We start from the raw sequence: 23,121 nt of genomic DNA, 5'->3' as shown, positions 1-23,121 counted from the left end.
TACACCAGTTTCTATAAATAGATCAGTTTCTATAAATAAGAAAAATTCTAGCAACTCGTACGTAATATTAGTCATGTAATTACTCAGATTTTGAAATGACATTATTTTATCGTATATTATTTAAATCAAAAGGCGAAAAATAAATATATATTAATTTACTGTTCAATAAAAGTTGCGCTCAATTTCATTCAGGGCATTTATGTATTTCTTTCTAGGTACGACTACTCGACATAGCTCAGTGACGATCTCCTATGTAAAAGTTGACAACTACTGCATCTTTAAAACAAGGCCAAAAGTGTCGTGTTAGGATATGCCGTCAATCAATAAGACATGATGACTATGTATAATAATCCTCTTAGAATTTTATCTATAGGCATACTTACCGGATATTAATTTTTGTTTCCCCTTTTGAAAGGAGGGGGCGGGGGGGGATTTATTTAATATAACGATAGCCCTTCACTGTATTATGATGCTGAAGGAGTAAAGGTATAGGGCCTACCTTTGAAAGTGGGTAGTTTTGATGAATACCATTTTGTTTTAGTTGATTTGGGCTTTTTCTGGAGTTATCCTAAGATTATGAACCTTGCAGTTCAGATCAAATCAAATCTATAAATAGGGAGGGGATATTTCTTATCCTACTAAATACCTTATATCCTATTCAGCATTAAATCATTGGCATGCCTCACATGGGCTTATATTTTAGTAAAATGAATAAATAGAATTTTAGAATTATTTCTTTGAAGAAAGGTAAACATTTTCACTGTTTTACAAGTAAAATAAATTTAAATCCCCAGTTTTATGTAACTCAGATTCCTTGGAAAGATTTTATTCAATACCTTCAAAATATATGTTTTACCTGTACATATTTATGGAGTCTATTACCTGCATGAATAGTTATGATTTCCTTTATTTTTTATTACTTTGATGTGATCTAATGATCAGGAAAACATGGTTTTCATCCTTTCTTTATAGAATCTTGGCAGTGCCATTTAAAGAGACCATCTCCCAATGATTTGTTCAGTCTGTGTTCAAAGGTATTGACAGTGCATTGCTTGATTTCATGGCACCAGAGATTTAAACTTTTAAATTTGAATGCATGATAGAATACTATTATATATCTATCAATAGATTCTACTGTACATGAAAATCACAAAGAGAAAATTTCTTTACTTCATAGTTTGCTAACCTATATTATACAATAATTTATATTTGGTAGATGCCTTTAATATGGAAATAAGATGACTTGTAGCATTCCTTCAGAGAATTGATCAGGAATGGAAATACTGTTTATCTAAGGGTAAGATGAAAGTGTAGGAAATTTAGTTTCATAGTTATACTTAATTTGATGTTTTAAATGTATAAAAATATAAACTTTTTTTATATGATTTGTTTAATTTTTTTTTCATATTTATTTGCAATGGAATTAGGGAATTGTAGTTAGAAAATTTTTAGTACACCATTGACCAGTCCTCAAAGATATCATCTTTTTGGAATTTAATTTTCTATTTTTCTGAACAACTTTTAATGATTAGAGATGTCTTTTTAGGGTTTTATTAAATCTCACTAACAAAATATAAGGCACACATATTTCTCTGCTATCAGGTACATGTTTGGTTATCAGTTTTATTATTTATGGGTTTTTCTGTGACAATGGATTTTTTGGGCTCTTTAAATGGTTTGTGTTGGATGTCAACATGGCTTTAAATTTGAAATTTGATGACAAAAATCTCTAAAGATTGTAAAGGTCTATTTCTTGTATGTGGAATTTATTATTGGAGATGAAAGCTTGCACATAGAGAAAACATTTATTAAAGTGATTAAAAGGAACATTAAGATAGGAGGGGGTATATCAAGACTCGAATCTATATCAGTTGTGTGATAATTGGAAAAAGGAATTAAGATTTACAAAACCTTTTACCCTGCCTGAAATCTTATACATGTGCTTTGTTAAAATATTTTGAGGTTCAAAGATTTTTGAAAATTACTTAACAGTTATGCACCAGATAGAGTAAAAGAAAATTGTAAGTTTTATTCTTGTTACAAAGTCATAATTACAATGTAACAGAATGATAAAACATGTTTAGTTTCATAATCAAGTTTGTTATTGGGACTTTATTTCAGTAATAACACAAGACATGGAATCACTGACTTCCCATCTTCCTAAGGTGGATGACAAGGCTTTAGAATTCCAAGTGGACATTCAGGATGCACAGTTTAACCATGAGGGTCGATACTTCCTTAGGCTCTCCATCCAGAGCCTACACACCAAGGACTACAGTGGGGTACAGGTACAGAAAGGTTACGGTGCTCCGTACACAAATGAGAACGAGGCTGAAACTGACGTGGTAACACAGCAGGAGTCTGCAGTGCTGTCCAGATTTCAGGACAAACAATTTACCTTCCGGCTCCCTGTTGGTAAGTTTCAGGAGGTGTCATTTCTGTACAAGTAGAGAACCGTGTTTAACTTTTTGTTACTTTATTTAGTTATGTTTTACATTGATAACAAATTAATTGATTCATTCGTACTGTAAATCATTTTTTATTCAGGAGAACTTTATTTTCGCGAAATTATGCAAGACTGTCTGCTTGTGAAAATTTCATTCTTGCTTATAATTCTACTCTTAAAGATTATATAGAGCAGTAACCAAATTTCATGAAAAATTTGTTTTCATTATATTAAATAAAAATTAAAGGACAGTCTCACAAAAATAAGGTTTAACAAAATTTGAGTGATCTGCAGTATTTTTCAAGTAAAATGTCAATACAAAGATACATGTTTGAAATAGAATTTGATATTGTTCTATGGTCATTAACAATAGTGCTGGTTTAATTTCACTCTTTGCATAATATTTACATAGCTTTTGGATAAATATCACCAATTGCAATGTTAACTTTGGTATGAAACTATATTGTTACAATGCAATCCTTAAAAAAAGCTAAAAGCCTAATAATTAGGAATGGCAATGAATATTCGAATATTCATTCGATGAGTTGATATTCGAATATGAATTTAAGATTCGAATATTCGGTGTTTTTCAGATTTCATAAAAAGAAGTACTGTGATTAATAAGTTTTGATTAGAACAGTGCTGGAATTATCCCTGTTTAATTTACTAGCGATCAATTTTGATTGCCTGATTTCATTCAATACTTTCTTATCTTATAGGTATACTAAATTACATTTATTTTGTTTTGAGTAAGGTGTTAAAGAATTGTACAAAAATGCTTTATGTATAATACAAAACGTACTTTCATCGTTTTTTATTAGTTAGATACTATCGAATCTAGAATCGAGGACAACAAAATGAAAACCTTCTTAGAATGTCTAAAAGACGCGAAGAGTATACTTTTCAAAATAAATTTAATTGATCATTGAAGGAATGTCCGATAGAATTAGTCTGTAATTAATATTGCTCTATTTCAGAATAATTGTGTAAATTACTTGATTATCTCCGGTTGTACATAATCCTAAATTTTATATTCATTATCGGGAAATTAGTTAATTACTTAGGAAAATTGTCTATGGAAATATTTGTTTATATATTTTAAAAACATTGTATCAAAGATTATAATCATATCAGATTCTCTTATTAGGCAGATAATTGTATATTACACGTATTGAAATCTGAACAGTAGAGCCGTTACAACTATATCTTGGCTTTGGTAAGACGACTGGTTCCTCAGTTGGAGCTACTAATAAATACACATGTTTCATTTGTTAAGATTATACTTTTCTACATTGAAATCAATTATATATTGACAAATATCAAATGGAATTTCTTATTGTACACCTACAAAAGTCTTCATACAATTTTACTTCCAATATAAGTATACTTACGCTAAACCTTTCATGAGAGTAGGATGATGCATATATAAATTAAACAAATTTTATTTATTTTATCGAACATTCGAATATATTCGAATACTTTCATTGAATATTCGAATATGAATTATTGACGAAATTGACATCCCTACTAATAATGTCTTTTGACTTCTTTTCTTGAACAGGATTTTGTAAGAATGACAAGAATCATGATCTGTATTTACTTGTGGAGGCCTTCAACCTTCCAAACAATGGTGGCATGGGGAAGAAAGTCGGAGAGGGAAAGTTTGCTATCTACCCTCGGCCGAATGCCCCGAAAATCAAAGCCAATGTGGAGCCTGGTGAAGATTTCTACAACTACACCGATGTATTGTCACTCTTAAGGACAGTCAGTACAGACAGTGTTCAGATGCATTGTGGGAGAATACGGAGTGTTTATGCATTGCGAGAAGTGGTTGCTCCCAAACCAAAATCACCACTTAAAACACCACCTAAAAAAATAAAAAAGAAACAAACTCCACCACCCTCCAGCCGACCAGTCCCAAAACCAAAACCACCCCCCTCACCAACGAGCTCCTGGGGTGGGGACAACATATCCATTTTGCTTCCCTCCTCCCCACCCTACCCACCTCTGTCTGACAACAAAAGGGTAAGGGACTAAACTCTTCTATAGAAAAGGGATAAAGATTTAAAGCCCTAAATTTGAAATGTGACTGAATATTTGTTTTTGGTTGATTTGTTAATTTATTGTTATTTTTCAGGTTAAGGAGGATCCTCTTGAGGACAAGGACAGACACACCTACCACACCGAGTCCTCGTACAGACACGTGTCAAAGCTGGGGGAGGAACAGATCGATGTCATCTTCCACGGAGCCTCAAGTCTCCCCAACACAGAATCTGGCACAACGCCTCAAGCTTTTATCATCTTGTAAGTGAATTGCTTGATGCATGATTTTCATCTTAACTGTACACAAAAAATTTTTGCTTTCTTTGTAGTATTTCACACACAAACATGGCCCAAAATCTAAAAAAAATCAAATAATTATTTTTAGGAAGAAATCGGATGAGGATCAGAAAGGTTCTGTGACCCACACTTCTCTGAGACCTACAAGTTCCCCATCTTGGGAGGAGATGATCAAAACTACCCTGGACTCATCAGAGGCAGGGGATGAATGTAAGTATCCTGGGGGGGAAATGTAATCATGGTGGTAAATGTAAGTAATCAGATAATGAAATAATGTAATCAGATAGATTTATGTAAATATCCAGAGGAAATGCAATCAGAGAAGTGTGTGTCCATATTATGGAAAAATGTAAATACTTAGATGAATGTAAGATTTCTGGGAAATGTAATCAATTGGTAATAAATTAAAATATCCAGGGGAAATGTAAAAGTAAGTAATAATAGAAATAAATGTAAGTGTCCTAGAAAAATTTAATCCTTAGGCTAATGTCTCAATCAGTATCCTGGGAAAATAAAATCATTGTGATAAAAAAAATTATCCAGCAAAAGTGAAATCATGGGGATAAATATCCAGCAAAAGTGTAATCATGGAAATGTATAACTGGCAAAAATGTATAAACATAGAGATGAATATTCAGCAAAAATATAATCAATGGGGATGAATATCCAGCAGAAATGCACTCGTGAAAATATAAAAAAATCCCGTCCCACTCGTGAAATAAATTCCATATCCAACTACAAAACATTGAATATCCTCTATATATTTATGGAAGATTCAAGAGGGACAGGCAGTTTTGAAAATTTTCTTAATAAATTTTGATGATGATTTGTGTGTAAAATGTAATCATGTAAACATGTAATCATGTAAATACATGTATAAGTTTGAAATCAAACTATTGTTATATTTGAGATTAGATAACAGGGAGGGACATATCATTAGAAATATAACAATTAAGAAAAATATCTAAGAAACTGATTAAAGGACAACTAAACATGAAAACAATTACCACTATAATGAAAATAATTATTTAGATTGAGAAAATTCAGCTGGCTTAAATTTTTTTTTATTTGTGTTTGAAAATGAAATGTATGCAGTTGTCTTAGGGAAACCTAATTCAATCAACAGGTGACTTAGCAAATATCTGCTTCGTACATATTATGACAAATAAGAAGTAAGATTGTCTCTAACACATAAGATGTAAGATTGTCTGTGACAAGTCAGCATATTAATGTCTCTAAGCTACAAATGTCTCCATGACACAACAGTTAAAATGAATGGAATCCCTTTGTTTGTTTCATTTATTTGCAGTCTAATCCCTCTGCCTTTGGAGGAGTTTGTATTGATTTAAGTTTGATTATCTGAGGGACCCTACTGGTCTTCTGTCATAAATTGAATTGCACTGCAATTTATTAGAAATTGAATATGTCTCCTCTTACTTAATGAGATTTTTTTTTGTTCGAAAGTTTTTATATAAATTGAATTCCAACACGAGTTCCTATATATTTTTCAGCAGAATGTCCGTAATTTTTTTTTCTGTAAGGGAAAAAATATATCACTCTAGAATTGAGGAAATTTTAATTGTGATTTCAATTGATTTAAAGATAGTTTCTTCTGATTTATTAACAATTAGGCAAACATATACATATACATGCATAGAGAAGTGTTTGAAAAAAGCAAAGCATAACAATAAATGTTTAAAAATTGACTGGTTTAATGGTCAGTGAGACCATAATTAAACTGTAACACTGTAACAGGTGAGGTTGATTATAAGTCATTTTTTAAGCTATGGAAATACATGTATATGTTCCTTGTAGGTATGATTGGCATTTGTTTTAGATCAATGTATATGTTCCTTTGATCTAAAATCAAATGCCAATCATACCTACTTCTTTGCTGTAAAAAATAAATTGTACAAAATGTGACAAATATTCTGCCTCTGTTACACTCTGTAATGTTGTTCTTCAGTCCTGGTGGTCTCAGTGGCTGACGGTCCATCTAAACAGGAACTAGTGGACTACAAAATCCCTGTCAACTCACTACAGCCATTCCACCAATATCACCTGGAACTGGTCAAGGTAAGTAACTCTTACAAGACTAGATTTAAAGGGAGATCAGCAGAATTTCAACTACTCACAGTTATTTTTGAAATATGCAATGTTGACTTTTTAAAAAAATAAATTTACACAGTTATAATAATAGGCAGACCTCCACATTGGACAAAAAAGTTAAGTTTCAAAGAATTTTGTAAAAGGTTGTTGACTCCTTTAGTTCATAGAAATTCCTTGTAAAAGTTTCTGCTGTCAATGTGATGCCAAGGAGAGCAATTTGGTTCATGTATTTATAAACATATTGCATATATGTAACATTTCCCACTAATACTTTTATAGCCAAAGAAGGGGGTGCCTAATGGAGTTCGAGTGTTTGCCTCAATAACCAGAAAACTGTCGAAACTCCCTAAAGATGCTTCTTCTCCAAACTATCTGGGACTAGAGGTACACACAAAGCCTTAAATTCTCACTTTTTTCCTTTGATTTTAAGTTTTTATTTTATATACAAAATTGTAATTGTGAATTTGTAGGTTTTACTTCAAGCTGTCCAGAAACCACTACAGACCTCTATGGGGCCCCTTATTGCTGTGGCTAGGATTGTCCCTGACTTCTACAATTACAGGTTAGTCTTAGGAATCATCATCTTCTGATTTATCTAACTGCATTTAAATAAAACAACCCTATTTTTAATTTACAGAAGTAATTACTTGATCTCTAACCCTCGTGCTGCTGGGGTCACAATGACAAGTGTCTCATTTCCTTCACCCCACCCTGCCTCCTTCAGTGTTCCCCCAGGGACTAAACATGGCTATCCTCAGGTATGTATGACATAGTACATGTACCTTACAAATAATACATGTACAGTAAAAAAAACAGTATGGAAAGATCCTTAAATTGCTTCCTTTTATTCATAATTTCAAAAACCCTGTTCATGTTTTATCATTTGGTTGTGAGACATGCAGGTTTTGTTTCTTTATCTTGGAAACATGGAGTTCAATTTTAAATTGATTAGCAATAATAATGCAGATGTTGATTTAAAAGAGAAATTGTTCCTTTAACAGATAAGTTTGCCAGGGAAGCCTGACGTACAGCCAGTGTGGAATCACCCGTACCTGTTCTGTGACGAGAGAGACAAGGCCACTCTCTTCACCCCATCAGCAGCTCTAGTTATAGAGTACTACCACCAGGACACAGGTAAGCAAGGTCAAGGTCACTCTCTTCACCCCATCAGCAGCTCTAGTGATCGAGTACTACCACCAGGACTCGGGTAAGCAAGGTCAAGGTCACTCTCTTCACCCCATCAGCAGCTCTAGTTATAGAGTACTACCACCAGGACTCAGGCAAGCAGGGTCAAGGTCAATGATCCAATAATAGCTTCAGTTTATTCCAATAATTTAAGTTGAAAATTTACATGAAAAGGAAAAATCATAATTCCTGAAGACCTTAACCTGAGATGATCTGATAGATTAAAAATTGTACCTCTTTAACATACTGAGAGCCTAAAGTCCCCAAATGAGCTGACACTACAATGTAAAAGTAAATCTCTGCCTTTTTCCCCATTTTAAGAGAGCGAGAGTATTAATCATCCTGACACAGACTAAAACTGAAACAGTTTCTCCAAATTGTTGTATATCCCTGTATACAATTTTCAACCTCACAATCACTTAGCTATGATGTCTCACATCTGCTCAACTATGATGTCACAGTCAACTATGAGGTCTTCCACAACACTCCCAACACCTCTGTCGTGCTTGTTGTACAAGATTCTTGGACAAGTTTTAAATGTTGAAAATTTAAAGTTAAAATCATAATAAGTTAATGTAATTATCAATAAAGATGGAATTTTATCATCTATTTTAAAACTATAATCCCTTAAAACTAGGGATGGCAACGAATATTCGAACATTCGAATATTCATTCGATGAGTTGATATTCGAATATGAATTTAAGATTCGAATATTCGGTGTTTTTCAGATTTCGTAAAAAGAAGTACTGTGATTAATAAATTTTGATTAGAACAGTGCTGGAATTATCCCTGTTTAATTTACTAACGATCAATTTCGATTGCCTGATGTCTTTCACTACTTTCTTATCTTATAGATCTACTAAATTACATGTATTTTGTTTTAAGCAAGGTGTTAATGAATTGTACAATAATGCTTTATGTATAATACAAAACGTACTTTCATAGTTTTTATTAGTTAGATACTATCGGATCTAGAATCAAGGACAACAAAATGAAAACCTTCTTAGAATGTCTAAAAGACGCAAGGAGTATACTTTTCAAAATAAATTTAATTGATCATTGAATGAATGTCCGATAGAATTAGTCTGTATTCAATATTGCTCAATTTCAGCATAAATGTGTAAATTACTTGTCAATGATTATCTCGGGTTGTACATAATTCTAAATTTTATATTCATTATCGGGAAATTAGTTAATTACCTAGGAAAATTGTCTATGGAAATATTTGTTTACATTGTATCAAAGATTATAATAATATCTCTTATTAGGCAGATAACTGTAATTCATTACATGTATTGAAATCTGAAAAGTACACCGTTACGACTACATCTCGCCTTTGGTAAGACGACTGGTTCCTCAGTTGGAGCCACTATAAATACACATGTTTCCTTTGTTAAAATTATACTTTTCTACATTGATATCAATTATTTATTTCAAACATTGACAAATATCAAATGGAATTCCTTATTGTACACCTACAAAAGTCTTCATACAATTTTACTTCCAATATAAGTATACCTACGCTAAACCTTTCATGAGAGTAGGATGATGCATTATATAAATTAAACAGATTTTATTTATTTTATCGAATATTCGAATATATTCGAATACTTGCATTGAATATTCGAATATGAATTATTGACAAAATTGACATCCCTACTTAAAACAAATTTACTTTCTCAGTTATTAAGGAACTATTTTGCGGAGTAAAAATTTTATAAAAAACTTGGAAAAAATCCTTTAAAAGGATGACAGATTTAAAAACATAAATCCTGATTAACGATATAATTAAAAAATTTAATACAATTTTTCCCCATTTACAAATTTTCCATGAATCTTGTATGACAAGCATTGACAGAAGAGCGTAGTGGGAACAAGAACTCTGGATAGAGAAAGAACTGGATTACGAAAAGAGAGAGGCAAAGAAAATGTAATAAACAGAGAAATCAGTATTATCAAAGGATGCTCACATTCTGAGTGAATCATACGGTGATGATGGGTGGTGCTAAGGGTATTACAGTAAAACTTGTCTAATCCGGACACCACTGGTTCTAAAGTAATTGTCTGGATTAGACAACATTCCGGAATAGACAACATGTAAAACGATGTAAAACAAAAGTTTCACTGTATGACAGTTTTGTAGTTGGATATGGAATTTATTTCTTTTGTGAGACTGAGCTTCCCATCCATGAAAATATTTTAAAAAAAAATCCTGTCCCACTCCTGAAATAATATCCTCTATGTATTCTTGTTTGACTTTTTCTGCACAGATTTTATATTCTTTTCCAGCCATGACAGATCAGTTCTGGAAGGTGAAGAGTCCTATGGGGTTCTCAGCTTTACAGCTTGACAAAGATTTGTACAAGGAGCTGATAAAGGAGAATGCAGTCAAAGGTCTGAGAGTAGATAACCTACCTGTACAGGTAAGACTAAGGGCTGAGAGTAGATAATATAACATTACAGGTAAGACAAAGGGCTGAATGTAATCTACCTCTACAGGTAAGACAAAGGGCAGAGAGTAGACAATCTACCTCTACAGGTAAGACAAAGGGCTGAGAGTAGACAATCTACCTCTACAGGTAAGACAAAGGGCTGAGAGTAGACAATCTACCTCTACAGGTAAGACAAAGGGCTGAGAGTAGACAATCTACCTCTACAGGTAAGACAAAGGGCAGAGAGCAGACAATCTACCTCTACAGGTAAGACAAAGGGCAGAGAGCAGACAATCTACCTCTACAGGTAAGACAAAGGGCTGAGAGCAGACAATCTACCTCTACAGGTAAGACAAAGGGCTGAGAGTAGACAATCTACCTCTACAGGTAAGACAAAGGGCAGAGAGCAGACAATCTACCTCTACAGGTAAGACAAAGGGCAGAGAGCAGACAATCTACCTCTACAGGTAAGACAAAGGGCTGAGAGCAGACAATCTACCTCTACAGGTAAGACAAAGGGCTGGGAACCTGTACAGGTTAGACAAAGAGCTGAGAGTAGACAGTAGACAATCTACCTGCACAGGTTTGATAAAGGACTGAGAGTAGCCAATCTACCTGTAAAGGTAAGACAAAAGATTGAGAGTAGACAATCTACCTGTACAGGAAAGACAAGAGCTGAGAATAGAGAGAAGAAATTTTACCTGTACAGGTTTGACAAAGGACCGAGAGTAGAAAATCTACCTGTAAAGGTAAGACAAAGGGTTGAGAGTAGACAATCTACCTCTACAGGTAAGACAAAAAACTGAAATTAGACAATCTACCTGCATAGGTAGGACAAAGGACTGAGAGTAGATAACCTTCCTGTACAGGTAAAACACAGGGCTAGGAGAGGACAATCGACCAGTACAGGTAAGACAAATTACTGAGAGTATACAATCTACCTGTAAAAAGTTAGACAAAGGCTTCGTCTCACCTTCCATCAGACTTGAACAACCCATCTTTTTCTGTGAACAGTCACTTGCAAATCAATAAATGAGTAATATTGATTGAGTGCTCAACGACTTGATAATCAGTGAGCTTCATGAATGATACAGTAAATCATTCATTGTTTAGTAATTTGATCATTAAAATTGTCGTGGTATTAAATTAATATTTACTTTATTATTTTCCCATTTTATGAAATCAAAAAAAGGAAGTTATATACCCTGACAGTTAAGATGTGAGAAATTAGGCACTTTTATTCTATACTTGAGAATATTTTATTAAAGGTTTTCAAAGATTATCCTGGTGTAAGTAAATGACACATAAGTTCATGAAAACTAAACATCTCCTTAGATAATAAAAGTATTGGTCAGTGGTCATTAATTAGTTAGATGACAGATTTTATTCACACCCTGTAGATTAGTACCAGGTCCATTTAGTTTTTCATTGTTAATAGCTACTGTCCACCCACACTAAGTTGACCAAGCGGGAGTAACCTTTCAGTTACCTTTTAAAAAAATTCTACTCGCTAATGTCCATTATGACAAGTTAATGAAAAATCAATGGCTGACCATCTGACCTCATATATAGATATAGGCATTATTTTGTAAAGATTCATGAAAGGAAAACTTTATTTTACACATGCTTCTACCCATTGGAACTGTACCCACCTATCAAATGTTCAGCTGGCTATGCCAAGTCAACTATTCGTGGGTGGACAATGTATGAACATGAATTATATAAAAAGTTGATATTTTGTTATAAGCTGTTGATTTCTCATATAGGTACTTTTTTGTGTTCTATACCAGTCATTTCCCCACATACTCTTTACTTCACACTCTTGTAGTATTAATAAAACACCATGTACTGTATCATTTTCTTCATTCTACAATTCAATTCCAAGAAATATAAAGCAAAATGAATCTTAATTTTTTAATTAACATTTTATAAATTAACTGTATAGCATAATGAACACAAATTATTTGATAGTTGTTTTACAGTGAAGCTGAAATGAACAGTGTATATTTTACAGGGTACAGACATCGTAACAATCGAGGGGACACAACCCACAGTTGGAGTAATTTTAAAGCTCATTACAAATAGTGTAAGTTAATAACAAATTTGACACATTCTGAAGTCATACTTCTTAAGAAAATTCTAAAGGTTTTGCAAGAATTAAACTCTTTTAATGAATACCAAGGAGAGAAATGAAAAAGGAGGATTTTGGTTAATATAATTTTCTGGATTCCTTCAGGAACCGGATGCCATGGTGAGGGCAGACAATCTGGAATCCCTCCCTGCTCTGGATTTGTTCCCTGAGCCGAGTGCTGGGTACTTCCGTACTGGAGATGACGCTAATGGTGTGAAATCACCAGAAGTGTTCAAGGTTAACTTTGCTGACGAGACATCGTGGGACTCGATGGGAACTGAGAAACCGGAATCTCCCCCGCAACAGCCCGGGTACTACTTACAGAAAGTATACAAGAAACCCATGTCTGTAAGTACAGGTTTATTGTCCTGTAGTTCTAACTTATTGAACATTAACTACATCACCTTTAGTCCTCATTATATTTGTAATGTGCACAAAGAAATGCTTAAATATTAACTTATTTAGAAAGAAAAAAATCTTTTTTTTTTTGCACAGAAATATTTAAATTATGTACATGTATAGAGAAAAACACAAACATTGCATACTTGTGTTGTTTCTAATTTTTATCATAGTGCTTGATAAGCGTATGCTTCGGAGGTATTCATATTTATGTGTGCATGTAATGTCAAGATGATTTTATTCTGATCGATTTTAAATGATATTAATTTTGATATGGCAGATTAATGTGATTTGGTAAGTCAAAGATCAAACCAGAGGCCGCTGTGTCTTTTTTTTTTCATTTCTGCTACGTTCTTATGTATACACTTCTGAATGTGAAGACTCTGATGTCATTGTATGTAATTAACTTTATCCTCAATCTGTCTCATCTTTATAATTTTATGGGAAATTTACATTAACATTTTAATGCCCTGTTCACACAGAGAGTTTAATTTGAATTAAACCTAAGTTACTGCGAATTGAATTTGAACCATGTTCACACAGAGAGTTTAATTTGAATTAAACCTAAGTTACTGCGAATTAAATTTGAACCATGTTCACAGAGAGAATTGAATGTGAATTAGTTTAATTTGAATTAATTTACTACGTATCAAATTACTTCACATTTAGCTCTGTGTTAAGGCTATAGCAAAGCTAATTCAAATTTAATTCTGACGCATGTGTAATAGCAAAGTAAAGCCACTTAATTGCCACATGTCGGTGGTCAGATATCAGTACTTATGCTATTTTTGAGTGAAAAACAAAGATGAATTAAGTTTATCAGTAAATATCTGTACAGACACCATGATATTATGTCAAATGTAATCTGCTGTGCATAAGGTGACATGATTTGTAAATGACATCATAATAGCCTTACTATATAGAAATAAAAATTTAATTCACATAGTTTACTTTGCATTGACTGTTGTGTGAACATGAATTAAATCGGATTAGTTTAATTCGCATTATTTTACTATGAATTTATTTACTGCGAATGAAATATTTAATGCATATTCGTGTGAACAGGGCATAAAATGGTACTGGTTAAAGTAGAATAAAACTTTGTCAAAATGTTGCAAATAATGTGTGTTACAATAAATTATCAAATTTAAATCTTATGTGATTTGTCCTTCTGAATTGCATTATCTACAAGGATAGCTTAGTAAGCTTTATTTTTTCAGGAGTTTGATTCCAGTAGGGCTAAGGTTTTAATTCATTTTTTTTTCTGAGATTCTACACCTAAAATACCCTTTTTGACTATTTAATTCTGGACATTTTAAGGTTCATGATGCCCAAAGTTTATTAATCCAAATACTTTCTGTTTTTCTATGATATTATGAGTTAACACGTCACTCAGGAAAAGATTTTGTTATTCATCATAGATCACTGCATACAGTTTTAGTGTTACATATACCAGTTTTGTTTTACAAATTTTACATAACACAGAAAGCATTTCAGCAATGTTCAAAGTAAAATTTCTGATCACTTAATTCTAATTTCTGCAGCTGTAAAAAAAAAAAAAAAACACCAACAAACGATAATTTTGGGGGTTGTACTTATTCTTACTGGTAATTTTGAGTGTTTGCCTTATTTAGGAATAAGATTTTTCCTTTTTTTTTTGGGGGGGGGGGGGTGTCAATTTTTAGTTTAGTCTTTCAGAATTATCCTCCTTTCTGACTCAAAAATCTTTCTCTACAGATTATAATAGAAATGAATGATTTCAATCAGTGTTGTATTATGTTGTAGCCTAATTGTTTGTTCCAAGTCTATTCATTATCAGATTTACAGGTAACAACTGGATTTATTTAACCCTGTTTAAATGTATTACCCTGCTTTGCTTTCAATTAAATATTTTGCTATTCAGAGTTATTCCCCTTTAACTGCATTTTCAATGTATTTAAAAGAATTCTTCAATTTATTAATTCTATCAAGAATGTTGTCTAATTGTTACAAACTTCCTGCATGTATTATACCTGCATGCTGTGTGAGTGGAATTTATTATTAAATTAATAAGATAAAGATTAAATATTTCATGAAATATCAAGCCAGTCAATAAAATGTATAATATTGCATGTGTAGAATACATTCTAGATTTATATTCCTATCAATCAAGTCTTTCTCGTGTGTGTATTATATCTGTTGATAAAGAAATATTGATTTCTCTGGGCTATCCTGTAAAATGAGCTGCAGTTTTCTTTTTAAGTTCAGGTAACTTTAAATGTTCAGCCAGGTGGAGAAATCATGTTACCTGTTGATCCTGTGCAAACTTGCCTTGGTTACCAAGAGGCCATATGTAAACAAAAAGATTACCAAATTTCAGATTTACACCTGTCAAAATTCTTTAAATCACCAGACAATTAATTGCAAAACTGACACAAACACTTCCTTAAGAAAAGATTAACTAAGTATTTTAAGGTGCATGTTAAATGCATGTGGTGTTTTTTGAGATCAGCTCCTTTAGGAAGCCCCATGCAATCTTAAAGTGTATAATATTAGAAGATCTTTGTACAGCCTGATCATGCCAAGAAGGATTTAACTATTTCTTTGCCAAATGTGTGTCATAAAAATTGAAAATGTGAAGAAGAATTAGGCCACCATCATAAATAGTGTGTTGGGGATTATTGTATTTGTGTAATTTGTGATAAAACAGACAAATCTGGGAAAATGGCTACTATGTATTATAGGCCTTATACGGCTGAGGTAAGAATTAGTACGTTCAGAATTCTATTATTTGCTTAGATAAAATGGTGATTCTTTTAAATCTAAATTTCTTAAATCCATTTAATAAATACCATGTTGGGTGTTCAGAGACATTGAATTTACTCAATTAATATTATTGGTACCTGAAAATCAACAGAAAAAGTGTTAGAAGACATTATCAAATTACAAAATATTATTGGTAGCCGAAAAGCCACAAAAAATGTGTTAGAGCACATTATCAAATTTATGTAAAGTAATTCTTTGATATGCTAAAGAACTGTTGTTCTTCTGTTTATTTTTCTCTAACCATGGTTGATAATTTAATGAGGTTGTAAAAAAGGGGTTTGATTTATATGAATGATTAGATGTACATAAAAATCAATTAAATTTAATCATGTATCATTTAATTTGTTCAATGTTATTTTACAAACATTAAAATGATCAATTTTTGTTATTGTGTATATACGGTATTTACCAAAACAGGCAAGTTTTAAATTTTTGAGAATTACTATTGTAAAATTTTATTTTCAGTAGAACTTTTTTCATGTGTCTGTGTTGTTGATTTTCAGCCTATCAAAGATGGGGATCTTCCTCCCTATGAAGCTATGGAGTCCATACTCCCAGATTACCAGTACATCTTTGTGGACCCAGACAACAAATCTGGTCGCCCACCCCAGAGGCCACCAGCTGCCACCCAATTGCCAGGGGCTACCTCCTCGATGCCAGGAGGCCCTTCTACCAGGTAAATATTTACGGATTCAGTCCACCCTGACCCCCCTCCCCTGGCCCTAAAAATGCTATGCTGAAAAATTTGCATCAGGTACATGTAATTATGACATATGAGTAAATGATTATTTTCATGTTAACCTCATCTTCCTGAACACAGCTGTAATGCAATTGAAAATTGCATTTCCTCTCTAAACTCGTTAATGTTGTTTTTAAAATGTGTAAATTTAAGATATTTCGTCTTAAATTTTATTTAATTTAAGAACCCTCTCTACACTGCACAGTAAAGAGTTCTGATTCTATGGTATTTTTCTGCAGTTAGAGTGATCTGCCCTTAGATCTAAATTCCAATAAATTGAAATTTACAGTATATTACTCAATTTGTAACCAGTTCAAGCATTCATAACATTTTAAATAGCCAAGATAAATTAATTGAACACTTTATTTGCATGTATTTTCTCCATGGAAGTAAACAATAGTGATTTATGTTCATTGATACTTGATTGTCTGAGAACATTTTTCCTGGAGGTAAATGCCACGTACCATATATTGAAAATTAAATTGATAAGCTCAATATTTACAACTTTATTCAATATGATCTTCTCAATGTCCAAAAAACATTTTGCACTGGTGTATAGAGGGTCCTTAAACTTGTTTAAAGAAGTTAAAACTGTAAGAAAAAGGAAAAATGGGCACCCATGTGTTTTATTGGATTACTCTGTAATTAAAAAAAACTGTGAAGCAAACATAGGAAAAAGAGAAATATAGAATTTGCAAATTTTGTTCATGCGGTGCCCTTGTATCGGATACTTCCACGGATGTATTTCGCTATCATCCTCATTCTTCTATGAAAATTATTATTTTGACAATCATTCAAATGCGAGCGGCTGTATGACATAGCTCCTAGAGATGCTATATGTTTTGCATTTTATTCCATGATATCAGTTATATGAAACTTCGGAGAGAACAAACACTGAATGATCGAGAGAGAAGAGTTAGCTTACAAGGAGTATATGAAAACAGATTTGAAATTTATAATTTTCAAACTTTTCGGTAGAATATTATGGCTTACATATACCAAGAGCAGTTCTGACTGATTTATTATAACCTGTTTAGAAGTTTTTTTAATTTGAAAATCATAAAAAATACGAATTTCGGGCATCTCCAACTGTTATTTATCTTTTCACTCTTAAGAAATTTATTGCTAATTTGAGAATGGCCAATACTTCAATATTGAAAGCATTAAGTTTCATAAAATTACAAGTTTTAGAATATAAAAGAAAAATTATTGTTTGGCCCAGGATGAAAATATTGCTCACTCCTTCCTCCTTATTGTAAAATGCACAGAAACATGAACAAGTTACAATGGTCTCAAGTCACATTAGAAGTGGAATATCACTTAGACCAAGGATTTTGATACATTCTTTGTAAAAGATAATGAGAACATTTTTTTACCATTACAGTTGTTCACTAGTTTTATGCTATAAATAAAAGTCATGTGACATTAACATGAACAGATGATATATTTTGCACTCTTTGCTTGCTTCACTGTGCAGTTGAGTATCAAAACTTTTGATAATTCTTTCAATTTTATGGTACAAATATCATAAAAGAAATATTTGAATTTGACTTGCTTTGTCTCCTTCATATTTCTATTTTGAATTCATATTGAATTTGGCAACTAAAAGGTAAATATAGTTATCCTCCATTGAAAATGATAATTTGGATTCACATTACAGTTACCAACCGGCAAATCTGGACCAGACATCCATGAATGTATTGGACCACCAGATGAAGGAACTGGAGAATTATCGGACTGCTGTCCACAAAATGGGTCAAGATATCCTCGCCCTGAGACAGCAGATCCGAGAGCTGGAGGCAAATAACAGTCAGCTCCGTCGAGATCTGGCTAATTACAATGACGCCGGTAAACTGATGATTGAATCAGCGGAACTAGACAATCTCACAAAACCAGAGGTCATGTCCAGATATGGTAATTATCAATGTTTGCCATCTTATGAAATACATTTGAAAATTTGAAACAGGACCAAATAAACTGGACAATTCATTTCTGAAGTAAAAAATTCTTCGAGAAATAATTTTTGCAAGGAAATCTTGATAGTTGTGAGATTTTATAAAAATACAAAAATTTTCACATAAAGGAATTAAAGCAATACATGAAGCATTTTCATGGATAAAAAATATAAAGAAATTTCCACATCAATTGTAAGAAAATCAGTTAAGAGTTCCACAGTAATGTTAAATGCAGGTGTGATATCAGAGAACAAGAAGTTTATTGATTATTTTGAATCTTTCTTCCATTAATCATGTAAACTATTTTCAGCCATCTTGAAACAAACTCTAGTAATTAGCAGTAATGATCTCAAAAGCTACAAAGAGAGAGTTCAGCGACTACAGAATGAACTCATTAAAGTAAGCTCACTTGAGCTGAGCTGGTGAACATAAGCTCTATTAAGCTTAAGTAGGAGTGTAGTTATTTAGAGGGTAATTGGGACTCTGCACGTTTTGCTTTTTTCAGCTGCACTAAAACAAACACTGCAGTCAAACTCTGGTGACATACAAGCCTACAAAGACAAGGTTCAGAAACTACAGAACGAACTCATCAAGGTACAATATGGTGACACATGCTTTTTTTGCGATATCTTCACTCAAGTGTGATGGTATATTACTGGCACTATTTTCATATTTATGTACTTTTAAAATGTAAATCTATGAAAATATGGTGCTGTGATACATGTGTATACATGTATTGATACAAATACAGCTTTAAAAAGTTTTTTTTTTCATTTGATTAAGTCTGAAAGAAAACTTTTTTAAATTATTTACCTGTAAAAGACACTTTTTTTCTGAGATGAATTCAAAAGAATTCTTTGACAATTCAATAGAATTTTTTTGTAGAAAAATGACCAGGAAAAGAGATACATAAAGATTGCTCAGAACTACAAACAACAGAATGAGGTGATCACCAAACTCCAGGAAAAACTGAAGAAGATGAGGACGGTGGAGGAGGCGTGTAAAAAACAGGAGAAGGTCATAGAGAAGATGGAGAAGATTCTAGAAAAGCAACACAGAGACCGGGGCAAAAAGTCAACAGGTAAGTCACACAGAGATCGGGGCAAAAAATCAACAGATTAGTCACAGAGAGACCAGGGCAAAAAGTCAACAGGTAAATCACATGGAGACCGGGGCAAAAAGTCAACAGGTAAATCACATGGAGACTGGGGCAAAAAGTCAACAGGTAAGTCACACAGAGACTGGGGCAAAAAGTCAACAGGTTAGTCACAAAGAGACTGGGGCAAAAAGTCAACAGGTTAGTCACAAAGGGACTGGGGCAAAAAGTCAACAGGTAAATCACATGGAGACTGGGGCAAAAAGTCAACAGGTTAGTCACAAAGAGACTGGGGCAAAAAGTCAGCAGGTTAGTCACAAAGAGACTGGGGCAAAAAGTCACAGGTAAGTCACATGGAGACTGGGGCAAAAAGTCAACAGGTTAGTCACAAAGAGACTGGGGCAAAAAGTCAACAGGTTAGTCACAAAGGGACTGGGGCAAAAAGTCAACAGGTAAGTCACATGGAGACTGAAGCAAAGTCAACAGGTAAGTCTCAAAGAGACTAGGGCAAAAAGTCACAGGTAAGTCACAAAGAGACCGGGGCAAAACGTCGACAATCACACTGTTTGTAAGGGAAGCAACACAGAGACTGGGGCAAAAAGTCAACAGATAAGTCAAACACAGAGACCAGGGCAAAAAAGTCAACAGGTTACTTACACTGTTAGTAAGGTGGATGCAACTCCAAAAAAAATCAAAGTTTAGTTGTTAGTAATGGAAACCCTGGTAGACAGGAGGATTGACCTGTTTCTCTTCTTACTACAAATAAATGTACCTTTGAAAGGCGATAGTTAGAAATACATCAGTCATCTAACAGTTGAGATGGAGACACTGGTGGCAGCATTTCAAGAATCTGCCATCCTATTTAAATTCTTTCCATATTTGCAAGATTTTCATGATTTTCAAATTTTAAGAATACAAGTTGAGTTGATCCAAATTTATTTTTTGTCTTGTACCTTGGGCTAAGGTAAACATCACGTGTCAGATATCCTTGCTGATTTTGAATCCTGACTTATTATTGACTTCTCTGCCAACAGATGCTGCCCAAGAAGCCAATGAAGCCTTGTTAGAGGAGAACAAGAGACTACGACAACAGGCTGATGACTTACGGGTAAGGAAAATAAGTGGACAAGTATTTTGAGAAAAGAAAATAAATGGACAGCTCAGTAAAAAATGTTCTCCATATCTCTGTGTTTATTTGGAAAATATTTATTCCAGGATCAGCTGAGATTAAGTAATAAAGGATCATCAACATCTGAAACAGATAAACTGGAACTCTATCAGGCTCTGGAGAAAGCCGAGGCTAGGATACAGTCTCTGGAAACCCAGGTATAATCTTCTTTCATGTTATATTTGCTAAAAATTGAAAATTTTGATTTTCACATGACAAACATTCAAAATATTCATTTTAATTTGTGAAACATTAAAAATGTTTATTAATTCAAAACATTATCAGTATGAAACATTATGGAAGGCATTGTTAAGATAAAAAATGATTAAAAGAGAAAAGGCATCAAAATATTTTGAGATTTCCTATAATTTCTATTGTTACAGCTTTTAGAGAATTCTAGAAGTTGGGGTAAAGAGAGAGCAGATATGTTGTTAAAGTTAAATGAAGCGGAACACGGGTTTGGACGTTCAGCGGGCATGGTTCTACATGATTACCCAGTCTATGTAAGTTCTAATGACTATCATGTGAACCCAGTTACTTAGGTTTAAACCCCAATCAAAAAGACTAACATGACTTTAACGTATTGAGTAAATATAAAGTTACCTCCCTTATCATGCTCTTGCCTTTTTCAGATCCCACAATGTGAAATCTTACTATATTCCAGAAACTCTCACTAGATTAATAATGTTTTCTCTGTAATTAGGACATTTAAGTTTCTGTCTATTCTGTGGTTAACATGTCTTAATAAATAATCAGGAGTCTCCAAGAGAGGTGCGACAATCGAGGAAACACACCTACTTAAGTGCCCCTCCTCCTTGTCGATGTGCCTGCCAGGTACAGAGAAATCCACCGAGTTCCTTCCCAGAGTTATCTACCTTAACAAATCCCACTGAGTTCCTGCCCAGAGTTATTTACCTTAATAAAATCCCACCAAGTTCCTTTCCAGATTTATCACCCATGATAACCACCAATTAGATATTATGTATTGTCCTAACACTGTACTGTTGTTGTTATCTGCATTGCCCTCACATTAGTTTGTGATACCTGATGCACTAGTGTGATATCTGATGCACTAGTGTGATACCTGATGCACTATAACCTTTACTTTTGGTGTATTATCGTGCCAAAAATTAGATTAGCATAATTTATCCTTCTTTTTAAACTTAATTTACATTTGTTCTTAATTTTCTTTTTGTGACTCAAAAGTTTATTTATACACAGAGGCCTTTGCTGAATTGAAAGATGGTAAAATTTATTCTGGCTTGTTGAACAACTGTTGGAGTATGGAGAGTGTTAGAATTTTGAATGTGTTTGTATATAATTTTTCAGAATGATAAACTCGCCCGTAACAGTCCTCGGCGATTGTCTCCCCTGTACCGCTGATACAACTCATGAACCCCCTTCTGGTGCTTTCAATATGGCTGCCAACTGGAGCTGAACAGACTATAAATGTCACCTTTATTTATTAGTTACATCACGCCACTCAAGAAGAGATCTAAAGTTGCTGCCTCTTGTGAATGCATGAATTGTACAACTGTGTTAAAATGATATTGTCAACTGAATGATTTACTGCTTATACCCTGGAGTGATGCTGAATTGTCTTTTTCTTCACATTCTTAATCACATTTTATATTAAAGGTAACTAAGGGGTAATGTGCTTATTCTCATTATGTATCGGACTTTCATACATATTCCTGGATTGTTCTCGACTGTGGTAGCAGGAACCACTGTAAACCATGGCTCATTGTTCATCATCGTTGTACAATAATTCTTATATTGTTATCAGTTTCATATAATTATGTATTGTTAGAGATTATGCATTTTGTTGGAAATAAATTATTTATTAGTTGTAAATGTTTTTTTGTTGATGTTGCTCTAAAGTGTATTACTGTAAAACTTGTTTATTACGAACACAGATATAGCAAATTTACGGACATAGCTTTTTAATTTGCAATCCCCGGCGAAATTCTTAACAATTCCGTATTAAATTTTTATGGATATAATGAACTTGGATATAGTGAATTTACGGTTATAGCAAACTGATTTTGTTGAAAACTAGAAGTTGAAAATAACGAAATTAACAGCTTTTATAGCAAAATTTCAAAGTTCTTAATTTTTAAAATATTGAACTGACAATAATTTTATAAGTATTTATACTTGAAATGCAATTCATCCGAAAACTTTTGAAATCCAAGGTAAATTTTTAATACTTTTTGTAGTCATACTTGAATAAAAAAGTCTATATTGCGAATTAGCTATGTATACAATAATTAATTCGTTATACGGATATAATGAATAATGGATATAACAAAGTA

At 33.1% G+C, this 23,121-nt stretch overlaps 1 protein-coding gene across 3 annotated transcripts; it reads left to right on the top strand.

Annotated features, from left to right (window-relative positions):
- Positions 1-2,126: 2,126 nt before the first annotated feature.
- Positions 2,127-22,660, top strand: LOC133200709 (coiled-coil domain-containing protein 33-like). Of its 3 annotated transcripts, none has more exons than XM_061336476.1 (21): positions 2,127-2,415; positions 4,008-4,471; positions 4,584-4,750; positions 4,875-4,996; positions 6,753-6,862; positions 7,175-7,279; positions 7,366-7,457; positions 7,533-7,653; positions 7,897-8,029; positions 10,371-10,504; positions 12,528-12,599; positions 12,750-12,992; positions 14,829-14,870; positions 16,352-16,524; positions 18,248-18,501; positions 19,048-19,136; positions 19,428-19,623; positions 20,673-20,746; positions 20,854-20,964; positions 21,190-21,309; positions 22,136-22,660. In XM_061336476.1, the coding sequence occupies exons 1-21, from the start codon at positions 2,136-2,138 to the stop codon at positions 22,187-22,189; spliced, it is 3,156 nt and encodes a 1,051-aa protein (XP_061192460.1). In that variant the 5' UTR covers positions 2,127-2,135; the 3' UTR covers positions 22,190-22,660. The 3 variants fall into 3 exon arrangements, with proteins under 3 accessions (XP_061192460.1, XP_061192461.1, XP_061192463.1); XM_061336477.1 differs by lacking the exon at positions 19,048-19,136 and adding an exon at positions 18,853-18,941; XM_061336479.1 differs by lacking the exon at positions 14,829-14,870.
- Positions 22,661-23,121: the final 461 nt, after the last annotated feature.

The sequence above is a fragment of the Saccostrea echinata genome, unplaced genomic scaffold (assembly GCF_033153115.1).
Source record: "Saccostrea echinata isolate AGI-Se365-2 ecotype Australia unplaced genomic scaffold, CSIRO_AGI_Sech_v1 ptg000041l, whole genome shotgun sequence".
Taxonomy (NCBI): domain Eukaryota; kingdom Metazoa; phylum Mollusca; class Bivalvia; order Ostreida; family Ostreidae; genus Saccostrea; species Saccostrea echinata.
Note: the sequence above shows the minus strand (reverse complement) of the source record. Positions and strands in the feature narration are given on the sequence as shown.

Coding starts and splice junctions, on each gene's coding strand:
- LOC133200709 (XM_061336476.1), top strand. CDS start 2,136: ATGGAATCACTGACTTCCCATCTTCCTAAGGTGGATGACAAGGCTTTA. Junction 19,624..20,672: donor CCGGGGCAAAAAGTCAACAG/GTAAGTCACACA, acceptor CTCTGCCAACAG/ATGCTGCCCAAGAAGCCAAT. Junction 20,965..21,189: donor TACAGTCTCTGGAAACCCAG/GTATAATCTTCT, acceptor CTATTGTTACAG/CTTTTAGAGAATTCTAGAAG.